Source organism: Amblyomma americanum, chromosome 8 (genome assembly GCF_052857255.1).
Source record: "Amblyomma americanum isolate KBUSLIRL-KWMA chromosome 8, ASM5285725v1, whole genome shotgun sequence".
Classification (NCBI taxonomy): domain Eukaryota; kingdom Metazoa; phylum Arthropoda; class Arachnida; order Ixodida; family Ixodidae; genus Amblyomma; species Amblyomma americanum.
Window position 1 is genome coordinate 74,317,008 of NC_135504.1, and position 15,487 is coordinate 74,332,494.

The following is a 15,487-nucleotide window of genomic DNA, read 5'->3' on the forward strand; positions in this document are numbered from 1 at the left end:
TTGTTGCGATTTATAATTTCGTCAACTGCTTCCTGTGGGCTGCAATCATAAAAGAATTGGGATAAGCTTCGTTCAACTTAGTCTGACAGTCGCTGGTTGCTGCCGGTTAAGAATGCATGCATTATCTCCACAAAAGCGCATATCAGCTGGTTGAGCGTTCATCTAGAGCAAGCGGGCGTACTGTACAAACTTAGCCGCGCATCATATTTGCAATGCCACAGCTTTACCGTAGAGGGCTGGTGCTGAAATTAAGGGCGCTACAATCCGGCCTTGCGTGTCGGCGGAGCGTGTGCTTGCATGATAATCCGTGCTGGAAATCTTTCTCATTATCTCTATATTGCCCCAACGCGAGGAGATGCGTGCGTACGGTTCTTCTGAGATATTTTAAGCATTTGTAGGAGAAGGTCCGAGCATCAAGTTGTACGGCAGTCGGCGACAAAAGAATCTGCACTCGCCTCGGCTACCGTAAGCGCCACCTGTGTGGAGACACATATATGCCCTCACAGATGCCTCGAGCAATGTGCTCGTGAGGACTTTTAATAACAAACATGTTTCAATCAATCAAGCATTTTCATGTTTCAATTGCACAGAACTGAGTGAAAACCATACGCTGCCGTATCGCGCTACACCTCGCCAAACACATTCAGCGTACCGCGAGCTGGAATTTCTGGAAAGGCCTTGAACACCATCACAATATCAGCCGAGCGCACGAAATTAACAGCCGAGACATTCTGTTAATCAGAACCATGCGATCAAAATATGAAGCGAGCATCTGTGCTTGTGAGGTGGTGAACGATCGAACTGCGATCACACACAAACACGTACGCAAAACAAATAAACAGCGAAAACCACCTCCAAAGCCGCCATAGCAGGCGACGAGGACGATATGCACCGTGGTCTAGTGGAAACAAGCGCTTGCATCGCTCAAAACATCGCATGAAGAACAGCCGTCCTTCTAGTCCATATAAAAATGGCCGCATGTGCTTCCCGCTACCATACCATACCATTCCACACCAGCTCAAGAGAGTGGCAAGCAGGCATGGGGTCCCTCTGGCGTTTTTTGCGCCGAAAAAGCTTTGCAAGCTGTGCTCCCGCACGTGCGGGGATGGAAGGCATGGCTGCCAAATCAGGCGTGAGACAACCGTTGTTTCTTTCACCACCAGAGTTGTGTATGTATTCCCACTCTCGTGTGGAAAGATGTACATCGGGCAAGAAGGGCGATATGTAAATGAGCGACTCAGGCATCATGCGCTAAATGTAAAGAACAAAAGTTACAAAGGTGCACATCTTTTGTTGCACATTAATGACTGCAGAAATTGTGCACCGCGATGCAAAGAGACGGCGATTCTGCGCAGAAGCAGAAAGGGCCACGTGCGCCTGGCTCTCGAAGCATTTCATATTAAGAAAAAAGCTGAAGGATGCACAGCGATACTTGCATATCTCTCTACTCAGCCGAGTTTAAGTTTTTGTGCTCGCGTTGTTGCCACTAATCTCAGATGACTTGCGTTTTGTTTTTGTTCGCTTGCGCAGGTGTGGCAAAAGATATATATATATATATATATATATATATATATATATATATATATATATATATATATATATATATATATATATATATATATATATATATATATATATATACATATTCGCAGACAAGTTAAAGGAAATGAGGGGCCCGTTTGACAAATTTATGAAGGGAGCCAACAGTCACCGAAACCAAGGTGCATAGGGGAACGTTAATTTTTTTTTTAATGTGTTATGCTTATCAGTGGGATAATAATACTTAGATTAATAAATCGCTTAAAGAAAATTACTTATAAAGCAGCAGAAAAAACAACCATGCCGCCGGTGGGATCCGAACCCACGACCTCCGAATATCGTATATATATATATATATATATATATATATATATATATATATATATATATATATATATATATATATATATATATATATATATATATATATATATATATATATATATATATATATATATATTTATATATATATATATATATATGCGCGTTGGTTTAAGAAGAATGAAGTAGTTGTGTTGCGCCTTTCCTTTTGTTTCCTCGTGTACGTGGATTGTCTAATGTTCTGCGCACATCAATCGTCTCTAATATTACCACGAAGAGAAGCACGGCACCCGCTTAGAAAGGCGATTTGATGGCGTTCTGGATAAATTACGGCAAGGTAGTGTTTTGTCGTGGACAATGCCTCGTAACACTCGCGGTTGGAAGAAGCAGTGCCTACGACTGCTTCCTGCAAGGAAGTCGCGCAGGATTCGCTGACGTCAAATAGGGCTGCTTGGGAATCGAAAATGTTGTGAATGGAGCTCCTGAACCTTGTGGCCTCTACGAAGGTATCGTGTTGATAGCGCATTCGAAAAGGTGGATGCATTGTGCTTAGGCTGGCATCCTACCACTGCGAATTCAATCCTGATGAAGCATGTTGTGGCAGCCAGAAATGCCTAATTTATGCTGGCAGATGTGGAGGTTCCCTTGAAGAAGCCGCCAGAGTAACTGCAGAGCACCTGGCTAAAGCTTTCATAGCAGTGACAAAAAGTTAATCCCAGGCAGCAGCGGAAGTCAGAAGTGCACATGTTGAGCCCATCACTATCCAATTGGATAAAGACGGTATGGATTCTAAATGTGACATTTCTGTTGTTTAGGCCCTTGAATACATGCCGTGTGGAAGCGGTGGTGCACCTAGTCTTCTCCTCTGCCATTTCATAAATCGAAGCTGCTGCACCTGTTAGTACACATAATGCATTTCTTTGGTCAATGGCGCGGCACACAGGGCTCAGGGCAGAAGTGCTATTCCTGGTATTCACCGGTCTTTTTACCGGGACAACCGTCGACGAAGCCGTCCTCGCTGTAAAGTTTTACCGAAATTGATCTTCCGGCTCACCTTCCTGTACCTGACGATGTCATGAAGGTAGCTTTGCTGCCAAGCGACGATGTCGTCCAGCTCAATCAGCCGGAAGTCGCTACCGTCTCACTTCTGAAGGCTATATTATGTAGCAGTCGGCGCTCACTCCATGGTTTTACGGGGACATCAGCGGCCATCTTCTTTGCAGTCTCGATGGTCGGGATCTCGCTGCGACGAAAAAACCGATGCACCAAGACCGGGAAGTCGTCGTCCTCTTCAGTGCATCCTCTTTTGCTTGCACTTCATGGGCGCCTTCGGGAGGGTGCTGAAACATTGCCGTCATTTTCCTTCATCTCTTGCTTGGCATCCATCATCAGCACCACGCCGACTCCAAGAAGGTCACTCACCCCTGCGCATGTTTCTTCTACTCTGCGCTTTAACTGCTGATACCACAAGCGAACCTACGCATTCCGAATCATCTCTCATCCGCAACTGCAAATGACACGGCCGCTCTTCATCTTCTTGTACTACCAGCGTGACGTAGACCTTGACTCTCCGCAGATCTCACTTGAAAAGGATGAAGCGCATTTCGATGTCACCTCTTTGGACTCCATGGCGGAAGAAAGATGCAGCGATGGGCACAAATAAGCCTCTGAAGGGGCTGCGTGAAAATCCAGAAGAGCTGGAATTCTCGGCCAACATCAAACTTGTATTGAATTAGTAGTTCTACCTGAATCACTCAGATGGGCGAAAGACGAGTTGGGCTAACATTCATGTTTTTGCTGGAAAAGACGACGTATTAAGGTACTACTTGCAAGCGCGGACGCATTCGAAAAGGCCACGCTCGAAACGCTATTCATAGATGCAAGGTGGTCGGCCGGGACATCACGGTAACAGGCCAGCGCTGTTAATTTTGGAGGAGGGCCCTTGGAGGGATTGTTGCTGGTGCGTTCTTAAGCTGTATCCGATTATATTCTCGAACACTGGGAGGCTGCATTGCTCAGCTATGACACGGACGTCTAGCTCCGGGCTGAGACAATGGCCACTGCAGTCACCGAACGCCAAGGGCTCAAGGCCATCCCACGCTCGATAATAATAAATGTCGACGAATGAAGGTGTTCCGCCTCCTTCAATAAAGTGCACTGACATCCCACTGAGAATTGGTAGTCTTACGCGATAGCCTAAGGAGTTCGTTCTGCTCAAGCCTCGGCGTCGTCCTGCGTCTGTCGGGAAAAAATCCCAGAATTTTCAAGTAAACTAACGAATTGGCGAAGAGGTTCCCCTTATGGGGGTGTTTCACAACGTAGGAGTAACCCATAAAAAAGAAATTAGCCGCCACTGGGGGTCGAACCAAAGCACACTGCTAATTTATTTAACCAGTTTCTTTTTTATATTTTTTTTGGAATACAGCCAGTCTCTAATTGAGACCTTATAAGATGGGCATTACATGTATCATAGTTATCAAAGGATAACATTTCTAAAAGCAGCTGTGCAAAAGACAGCAAGAATCTAAACAATTCATAGCACAAAAAAACTGAAAGAAGTTGACAGATTTGCTCAAGTAACTAAAAAAATATGCATGTTCAAAAACATTAACATTAATATAGGCAAAACACATCTTCTACTCCTGGAAATAAACAAAAGTGGAGAAAAAAGCTATCTAACCAGAACATTTGATTTTAAAACGGTGCTTCTAGAGAGGAAAAAAAAATTGAAAATGAAGCAGCGTTAGTTATGGATGCGTCTAGACGGTTTCATTCTCTTGTTATTAGGAGGAAGAAATAATCTTTGAAAGTGTCACTGCAGTAAGGATATTCAGTTAACGTATACGCGTGCTGGTTCCTTAATGCGCGCTTTTGTGACAGTGAAGTGTACGTTCACGAATCATCTTAAAAGTGCTTTTAAAAACCTGATAGAGGAATTTCAGTCGCGCGCACTTTGCCCTTGTTGATAGTGTTTCGAGACTGGAGATTACAGCTAGTTGTGCTGTTGAGTCGATTTTTTGGTTTTACGTTCTATTCTTTCAAGTCGGGAATAAGTGGTTACAGGTTGAGGAAGCCAAACAAACAGTGTTACCATATTGTGGTACAGGTCTAACAAACGTTGTAAAAGCTAAAAGTTTAGTTTCTGTTCGCACAAGATGAAGAAACCTTTTAAGAAAAAACAGCTTCCGTAGTGCAGTTGAATTGATGTTGTCGATGTGTTTTCCCCGTTTAAGATAATTATTTTATGTAACTTCCAAGTATTTGTGTTCGTTAACGAAGGCCAGTGGAGTACCAGTGATTTTGTACAAGAAATTTTACGGGTTATTTTCTAGTTACTGCAATTGCTCCAGATTTAATCTTGTTAATTGGCATTTACCAGTCATTACACCGGGTGAAAGTTTTTGTAATGATCTGTTAAGTATGGCGTGATCTTCATGGCTGCTGATTTCTCTGTAAGCTATAAAATCGTCTGCAAAGAGTTTGATGTTTCAGGTGATGTCGGTGGTAATGTCATTAATAAATATAAGAAAGAACAATGGCCCAAGGACAGAGCCTTGAGCAACTTCGGATGTGGCTGGTACCGTTTCAGATTGAATGTTATGATACAAAATGAATCCGGAACATTGCCGCAAGAAATCCTCAATCCAAGCCAAAAGTTCCCCATCACCGATGAAACCCCGTATGTTTGCGATTAGTTTGGAATGGTATACGCAGTCGAAGGTTTTAGCGAAGTCGAGTAATATGATGTCAGATTGGCTATTCTTGTCAGTACTTAAAGCCAGGCCATGCACAACTTCTGTGCATTGAGTAACTGTTGATAACCCGCGGCGAAATCCATGCTCATGAGGTGATAATAAGTTAGTGTGCTCTAGTACGCGCTTTGAAATTATGTGCTCTTGTAGTCAACATGTGCCACTAGTGAGTGATATCGGCCTGAAATTCGAAAAGTAAGAATTATTGCCTGCTTTATGGATCGGTAATAAATTGGGGATTTTGCAGTCCTCTCGTAATCTGGAAGTTGCAAGGGATTTACAATAGATTGGACCTAGGTACCTCTTTCAGGGTTCGGCATATCGTCTTAAAAAGGCATTTGGAATTTCATCTGGGCCACTTGCTCTTCTACTCTGTAATATTAAGGGGATCAATTTCCGAACCATTGCATAATTCTGTTCTGCGTATAACCCCGTTATCTACAGTGAAAACTGGTTTATGGTTTATGTGGGTTTAACGTCCCATAGCGAATCAGGCTACGAGGGACGCCGTACTGAAGAGCTCCAGAAATTTCGACCACCTGTGGTTCTTTAACGTGCACTGACATCGCACAGTATACGGGACTCTAGAATTTTGCCTCCATCGAAATTCGACCGCCGCGGCCGGGATCGAACCTGCGTCTTTTGGGCCAGCAACCGAGCGCCATAACCACTCAGCCACCGCGGCGGCTCGACAGTGAAAACTGAACGAAAGTAATCATTATAAGCGTTTGCTTTTTTAAAGGACTATAGACATCTAATTTTGGTGGCATGTTTTTTTCTTCAGTGATGCGGAGGACATAGCTACGCATGAATCACCATGTGATATTCGCCTACGACCGCTAAATAATTTACAATCGAATATTTTCTGTCATGCTGTTTCGGTTTCCACAGCCGAACGATGGCTGTGACGTCAAAGAGTGCTTTTGTGTCACATGAGGCATGGAAAGACGTCCATAAAATCGCTGTTTTATTGTTTTAATTTACAGCAGTGTTGAAGCTAGGCTTCCTGAGCAGCCGGGATGACAACCAATGTGGAAGCAGCGACTATACTGCAGTTTTTTTTATGTCTAACGTGACCTGTAAGCACACGTTGACGTCACAGTCTTCATTCGGCTATTGAAACCGAAACCGAGAAAGCATGAGAAAGAAATGCGATTTTGTATTATTTAGCGCTCGTAAGAGAATACCAGCTGGTAAGGCATGTATAATAACGGCTTCCGCATCATTACAAGAAAACACCCACCAAAAAGCTAAGTGCCTATACTCCTTTAATATTTTCTTCAACTGGCAAATGAGAAGTATTATTTTTGTTGGCGCTAAGATGTTTCCAGAACAGTCGCAGATTATTCGTGAGAAATTTAGGAAACGTAACCTGAAAGTAGCGTTGTTTGGCCTCTTTTGCTTAAACTGTGAAGAAGTAGCATATACCAGTCTTCTTTCAAGTGCGGTTACTCCTTTGGATTTCATGTTCTGCCTGAGCAGTTTAGCTCGTAATTTTGCATGAATGACCTCACGTGTAATCCAAGGATTTTTCGTTCGAGGGCGTTTTGCCAACACAAGTACAAAATGATATGTACAGTGACCTACAGTGTTCTTAAACGTAAGCCAGAGAGCGTTAATATCTGTATATGTGTTGCATGAAAGCGTGGAAAAAAGGAGTGAAATTCATGTTCGAGATAGGTAAGTATGCTAGCATCGTCAACTTTGTCAAACTTAACGCATGGTTGCTAATCCTGATCGAGGCGTGATAATGATTTTCAGGGGTAGTACGCTAATGGGAATATCATGGCCAGACATTCCTTTGATGATGTCAACCTGTGACTGACCCAGCGGAAAATTATCGCTGAGAAATATAAGATCCAGTATTGTTTTCGTTCCATCTTGTGCGCGCTGTATCGTTTCGTTATATCTTGTAATTTATTGTGAAAAATATCCGCCATGGTGCCGCACATCGGAGTCGGTGCCATGGCAGCGTCCTCTTCTCTATTCCGGCTGGTGTAGTTAAGAGGTGGGCAGAAAGAAAAAAAGCTCAAGAGAAACCTCCTCGGTGCAGGAGTTACTGCTTTAATTATCACCTGTACCGCTGGCTGTCAGAGACCGACTTAATCGGTGTGAGTCACTATTAATTATCGTTCTCAAGTTAAACAAGTTTGCTATTTCCACAGCGAGAAAATTTTCGCTTTATTAAAACGAGATTTCTCATACAGTAATTTTCGTTTTGATTGAAATGGAAATTTTGGTTACTTCCTCGTATCCCGCTTCGTTATACGTTATAACGACGTTCGACTAATTTCCCAATATGCAGGTATCATGGCTTTGGGACGTCCAACACCCCCTGCTTCAGCGCCTGACTCGACGCATAACCACAGCGACGAGTCTATCGCTGGAGTCGGCCGAGGCATACCAGGTGTCCAACTACGGCCTCGGAGGTCACTACACGCCGCACACGGACGCTCAAAGCTTCGAACAAGCTGCCGACAAGACCAACGTCAACGACGGAGCGCGGTTGGCCACCGTTATCGCATACCTCACCGACGTGGAAGCAGGTGGCGCCACCGCCTTCACTCATCTGGGTATCGGCGTGAAGCCGCGTGTCGGTGATGCCCTCTTCTGGTACGACATGGAACCGTACGATGGAAGCGAAGCCCCCATACACTTCTCTTTCTGGCACCAGAAGAGGAGGGTAGACGAGCGCACGGAGCACGTGGGGTGTCCCGTACTGTCTGGCTCCAAGTGGATCACGACCAAGTGGATCCGAGAGAGGACCAACGTGATCGTCCGCTACAACACGCCCGGCTGAGCACAGCCATGGGTTGGAGCAAACAATAATTTTGAACGGCTGAGGGAATATTTTTAATCTTGGATATTCCATAAAGCTTCCTTTTTCTTCTCCCTACTTTGGCTGTTGAAATGAAATTCGGCGCGACACACTGAGAGTTGCACAGCAGAAGTGTTGGAGTCGGAGACGCTGACGATGCTTGCCGAAGGATCTGGCGTCGTCCAAACAGCGCATGCCCAGCTTCGAGATGTCCATAGCTTGTCGCACCAGTGCTTACAGTTGCATCACAGTTTCAACTGGTCAGATCCGCAGAAAAAAATGCTGTTCGTATGAAATAACGGACAGAGTATTTGCATCCACGGGTGTTTATTTCACGATGCAGTTAAAGCATTCCTTACTGTGTAAACTGGTACCGTCGCTCTCTTTTTATCGAGTCGTGAATGTTTTCACACAGCGTATTATTCAGGTTCTTCATCCCAGCACTTCTTTCACTATTGTTAACTTCCCCCATTGCAAAAGAGCTGCTGAAAATAAAATTGCACAATGTCAAGGGTGCACGCGAGCTGCATCTATAAATGGGTCTTCTGCAGCAACTTCTACTTTCTCTGGAGTGAGCCTTGGTTTGGCTACTTCGGCCGTGCCACTCTTCCGTGGTGCAATACCGCCCTTCACACTCCGCATAGCGAGGCCCGACAGAGTCCACATTGTCTGGGCCGTCTCTTTCCCAGGTGAAAATTTCTAAGTGGTTTCCAACTGGTCCCAGTCCACCTGGTTTAAGGAACAGATTTCCAGTTGCAACTGGGACCAGTTGCATCTGGGACCAGTTGCATCTGGAACCAGTTGCAATCCCAGATGCAACTGGAACACGTTGCAATCCCAGATGCGGCGGGGGCCTAATGCAGCCCATTCACAGACGTCTTCACGGGAGCGTCGGGACGTCCAAGCACTCTAGCTAGCTCAAATACATTTGAGTAAGCGATTGTACATGGCCGTCACGGGAGATCAAAACACTGAAGATAAGCTTTGAGTGCGTCAGTGTTTATTGCCCATTGCACCTTCACTGAATCTTGAATCTTCTCGCTGAGCCCGTTCGTCATGTTTTAAGACAGCTGCGGGGGCATTAATACTCTTTGGCCGAGCCTCATAGGTCGGCGTTGCTGCAAAACATGATAGTTCATTTTTATAGGTGAAAAACATGAGAATCGCACACAGCAAGTACAAATAAAATTTACGCTATTTACCCACGCAAGTCTATGAGGCGTCCAAGGGTGCTCTTTGCAGCATTAAGACGCAATCGTGCTGAGCGGAGTTCGCTTCCACATGCACTTCGCACACGATCCGAACGCATGCCCACTTCTCGTATAGTAGAGATCAGTTGCATACATCACCAGCCTTTGTTTCAATGAACAGCGAGGTTGGAAAAACAGCCAAACGAGTGAGCGTAAAAATATAACGCGCCATTAAATGCGCTAGAATTTTTTCATTACGAGCGCAAAAATAGCATAAAATACACTTAAATGAGTGAACTGAGTGCGCACCTGGAAAGGGCATGATTCCATCCGGTGAAAACGGCTTGTAGTCTTAATTGGTATTGACGGGTACACTTTGCCGAGTAGTCAAAGCAAGCACTCTCTTCCTTCAGCACCATCAAGGAAAGAACTGCTGAACAATCTCGCCAACAATAGTATGCGAAAAATTAATTCTATGTCGAGGTTCTTCAAACACAACGTTCCCGCGGAAAACGATGAGCAATTGCACACGCCATCCGCGCGACTATTGCCGCAATGGCTACCCTAGCACGGACGGCGTGTGCGAAACTGACGCTTGTTTCGGCAACTTTTTTTACTTACTACTCTGGCTTCACTAGCATAAAAAATAAGTTAATAATTTTTAAATTGTAGCAAATTACTTTTCTCATAGCTGTAATTCTCATGCATAGTTTGTGCTATTATTGACAAAATACGTTACGAACGTCAACGCGATGGCGGCGCAGAGAATACACCCGCACCCGGTCTGCTGATGGCTGAAGACACGGCATGTCGCGGAAGTCACGATCTTGGAAGTTCGTTTTGGGATGGTTCGGCAATTATAAAAAATAAATATAATGTCACCATGTCCGAAACGGCTATGTCACAACGGGTTGAGACAGAAAGATAACAGGCTTAATAAAACAAAAAATTAAGCAGTAATGCGTGCACACGATATTTTCGCAGCATATGCGTGTCGACACATGTTTTGAGGGAAGTGGTGTTATTCGCCAGGAGAGCGCCTACGGGCGTTTTCACATGCAGTGCACACAGTGCAATCGGAATGATGCTCGCCAATAAGCCAGCTTCCATCTAATTTCGCATTACGTTCACTTCTGCGCCTAATGACTCAATGTGCTGAGCCGCAGCAGCATTTATTTCCTTCTCGACATCCCTCCAAGCAGTAAAAAACTTACCATTTGGTTTTAACCCACGACCAGTTCTACCCAGTTGGCCCTAAATTGGGAATTTTTGCTTCCCACTTGACCCACAAATGGAACCACTTACTTCCCAGTGGGTCCCCAGTTCCTACTGCTTGGCTCTCAACTGGGAATTGATGTTTCCCAGTTGGTGGCCTCCCACTTGGTCCCCAACTGGGACCAGTTGGGCTCCATCTGGGTTTCCAAGTGGAACCAGTTGGCTTCCATCTGGTACCGGTTGGTCTCCAACTGGTTTCCAACCGGTACCGGTTACTCCCAGTTCAAACCAGTTACTCCCAATTGAATTTCGAGTTGAAGATTTGCACCTGAGTTAACAACACGGGTTGACGTCTTGTGCGTCATAATTTGGTTGGCTTGCACTTTTGAAAGTATAATGCCACTCTAGAGGTGAAGCTGTTATCAAACATTTCATGCTCAAAATATGAGCCTGAAAAATGGGCTGGTTTTTCACATGCAAATTCACTTAAAGCTCAAGCCTCGTACTGTCGTGCACAGACTAAAATAGACCGCGCCTCCGGATTGAAAACGCGGAACAGCGCCATCTTGTTTACGGGCCACCTGGTATCGAGAGGTCAGCTTGCGCATGCGCGTCCTGTCTTGTGTGCAGTTTATCTGATCGCTCGCTTCCGCTCGATGCGCTCTTTGATCTTAGCGAGTGGCGCTGCATCACGCCACTGTACAGAAGCCATTGCCTTTGCGCCATCGTTTTTAGATAAGGACACAGCCGCCGCGGTGGCTGAGTGGTTATGGCGCTCGGCTGCTGGCCCGAAAGACGCGGGTTCGATCCCGGCCGCAACGATTGAATTTCGATGGAGACGAAATTCTAGAGGCCCGTGTACTGTGCGATGCCAGTGCACGGTAAAGAACCCCAGGTGGTCGAAATTTCCGGAGCCCTTCACTACGGCGTCTCTCATAGCCTGAGTCGCTTTGGGATGTTGAATCCAAGAAAAAGATAAGGACAGTTAGAAAACTAGCTCCCAGGAATCGCACCCACTTCCGTAGCCGGTTTCATCGATCGATCGATCAACAGACGGATGGATGGATGGATGGTCGGACGGACGGACTTGCTACAGCACGACAGGGCTCCGGTAGCACTGTAGCAAGTACAGACCGTCTGTGAAAGGCCCTTCCGGCACGCAAAGAAGCAGTGTGTGCTCCAGGATGCTGCAGCAACGCGCATCCGTGAGGCAGCCCTCTATGCGGACAAGCAGGCCCAGGCCGTCTTTGCTTATAGCGCCCCACACATTCACTCAGCAGGACCCGCTGGCAAAAAGGCTTCTTGTGTAGCCTTCGAGGCATCTACAGGAATACAGAAAAAACAAGCGAGCAGGATATTTTTACGTTGAGCAAGCAAAGCGTGCTTACACAGAGGAATCCTTGCAGATTTGTTTTCTTATAGGTGCTTATAAAAGTAAACAGCAAAAAACCTATGCAGAATCCGGTTTTTAGTCTTGAGTGCTTGCAGTCGAGTAAGATAATGTTCATGGCGGCATGCGAATGTAAAGGGCTTAAGGAGAATGTGTGGCATCTGCTGCAGAACATCACGGCATTCTTTTTGGTGTGCCATATATTAATCTCTCATAAAAAATTCTTCATTTTACCGCTGCCCATTGCCACAGGTTAGCTTTAAATTATAAAAAGACCGCATAGTTACATACCTGAAATGGAAAGGACGCCAGACGTTGCTGTTGGTTCCAACGTGTGGAGAATGCTGATTCTTTCGTAAGTACTACTTCCTTCCAGCTTGTGGGGTATATAATTGGGAAGATAAATACGTTCGCCCTGCTTAACCGCGGCTTACAGAGTACAAAACCGCCGGGCCCCGCCCTGTGATCGCGAACGCTACCGAGCGCACGTCGACCACGGCGGGCCTTGCTCTGAGGGAACAAAGGAAGGACGCACTGGCTGACACAAACAAGAAATTTATTAATATGCAACAATGACTCCGAGGCCGGACGGGACGAGATACAGGAGCAAGTCTCCCCGCGACTTCCTGGCCCCCTGGCGAAGAGCGGAGCCACGAGCGACACATCCGCTCGCACCGACGACCTCAGCCGAAGAGAGTGATGCTGTAAGCTACGTCCCACGCGCGCGTGCAAGCAGTCTCTGTGGCGCCCTACCCTGTTACGGTAACTAAACAGGGAATGCGCTCCTCCCTTGAGGAGATGCTGTTGCTGCAGGGTGCATCGCGCGAAAGCCTACAAAGGGGACTCAGGGCAGGTCTTCACAAGCTTTCTACGGTCCATCCAGCAACTTGCAGTGCAAATTCCAGTCGTGTCCTCCTCTGCCCTTCCGTAAGGTGAATCTTCTGGGCAGCGATGCGGTTTTAGAGACCGGCCTCTTGTAGCCTTCTTTCTATCGTTTTGAATGAGACGTGCAGCGCGCCATTTGGATGGTTCTTGCTGTTAGAAAAGGATCGGCAACGGCTGCTGCGATTATCAGCTGATCCTGCTGCTCTTTTGTCAGCCTTTGTCGCTCTAATCAGTGCGCGTCCCCGAATCTGGCCCCATCCCGGTAAACTTGACTAGGCGGCTTATCGCCTTCTTGTTCCATCAGTCCGCCTACAAATTTCCTGTTGGCTTACTCTTATGTAAAGGCGTACGATGAGTCTCCTCTCCTCAAGAGGCACCCGAGCCGGCATTTTCACCGAATACAATGCAAAGTACGCGGGAGCTCTTTTTATAGCTTCCTTTCAATACTCATCCAACGACGAAACATACATGAATCCTGCTGTATCATCGAACCGCAATGCCTGGTTGAAATTACTTTGTTTAATTATTTTTATCGTCGACCAACAGAACGCCTCATCATTTTTGCTGGGCTCAAAGGCGACGAGATACGTCCAGGCCATTAAAAGGGATCTAGGTCGCACGCCACGGCTTCTGTGATGATGTCAGAACGCTCTGTGCAAATTTGCCGGTCACGACCTAACAGATGGCGGTCCAAAACGGCGTTCGTTGTAATTCCCAGCCAGTACCAAGAGCGCGTGTTCTTATTACCGCCATCTGGTTCACTTCCTTTTAAGGGCACAGTCGCCCGCCACAGAGCGCTTGCCTGCGTATCTGCTGCAGTGACGTTAACGAGGCTCCTGGCTGACTGCCGAAAATAAATGCGGTTTCCTCTTTTTATCCAGCCGGCATAAATTATCAATGAGTATACCGCACTGTTAATTTACGCTTCAGCCATAATTTATTCGCCGCTGCGCTGCGCATAACCCCAAGTAAGGTGCTGACAGCTAGTTCGTGTTTTCATCCTCTTTTTCGAAAGGCAATAAAAAAGCACAGTACCTGACGGGTACATGGCAATTTAAATTTCCGAACGGTCCGCTGAGCAGCAGCGGCTTCCACTTTCAAATAAAACTTTGTTACGGTCACGTGTTGTAACTTCTAGAAGCTGCTTACGGAATAAACTCTGAAGCAGGAGCCCTCCGCTATCGCCGCCGCCGTATACTCAGCAATGCGGAGTGCGGCCTGATCTCGGTGACCAGAACCGACAACGCACTCTCTCACCAGAGCAGGATTTGGCCACCCTGGTGTAGTACTCGGCCACAACCTTCTATGATCAGCCAATGTAATCAGAGCGTTAATGAGAAAGACAGCAGTGCACAGCAATGCGTCATCCCGCCAGTAACGAAAGATGAAGTAAAGAAAGCATTAGAATCAATGAAAAGGGGAAAAGCAGCTGGGGAGGATCAGGTAACAGCAGATCTGTTGAAGGATGGAGGGGACATCGTGCTAGAGAAACTAGCCACCCTGTATACGCAATGCCTTGTGACCTCGACTGTGCCAGAAGCTTGGAAGAATGCAAACATTATCTTAATTCTTGAGAAGGGAGACGCCAAAGACTTGAAAAATTACAGGCCGATCAGTTTACTATCCGTTGCCTACAATGTATTTACTAAGGTAATCGGTAATAGAGTCAGGGAAAACTTAGACTTTAATCAACCAAACGATCAGGCAGGCTTTCGTAAAGGATATTCCACAATAGATCATATTCACACTATCAATCAGGTGATAGAGAAATGCGCAGAATATAACCAACCTCTATATATAGCTTTCATTGATTACGAGAAAGCATTCGACTCAGTGGAAACCTCAGCAGTCATACAGGCATTGCGTAATCAGGGGGAAGAAAAGCCTTATGTCAAAATACTGGAAGATATATATAACAACTAGGACAGCTACTCTAGTCCTCCATAAAGTCAGCAATAAAATTCCAATAAGGAAGGGCGTCAGGCAAGGAGACACGATCTCGCCAATGCTGTTCTCCGCATGTTTACAGGAGGTATTTCGAGGCCTGAATTCGGAACAGTTGGGAATAAGAATAAATGGAGAATACCTAAATAATCCGCGATTTGCTGATGACATTGCCTTGCTGAGTCACTCAGAAGGTGAACTGCAAATCATGATCAATGAGTTAGACAGGCAGAGCAGATCGATGGGTCTAAAAATTAACATGCAGAAAACCAAGGCAATGTTCAACAGCCTAGCAAGGGAACAACAGTTCACAATTGGCAGCGAGAGCCTAGAAATTGTGACGGAATACGTCTACTTAGGGCAGGTAGTGACAGCTGATCCGGATCATGAGAGGGAGATAACTAGAAGGATAAGAATGGGGTGGAGCGCATAT

General features: G+C 45.9%; 1 protein-coding gene across 1 annotated transcript in view; it reads left to right on the plus strand.

Annotated features, from left to right (window-relative positions):
• The window catches only part of LOC144101926 (prolyl 4-hydroxylase subunit alpha-2-like), a 28,414-nt gene extending 19,548 nt beyond the window's left edge, over window positions 1-8,866 (plus strand). Inside the window, exon 2 of the mRNA XM_077635158.1 lies at window positions 7,918-8,866. Within this exon, the coding sequence (XP_077491284.1) occupies window positions 7,918-8,412 (495 nt within the window). The 3' untranslated portion in view covers window positions 8,413-8,866. The remainder of the gene's footprint in view (window positions 1-7,917) is intronic.
• Window positions 8,867-15,487: the final 6,621 nt, after the last annotated feature.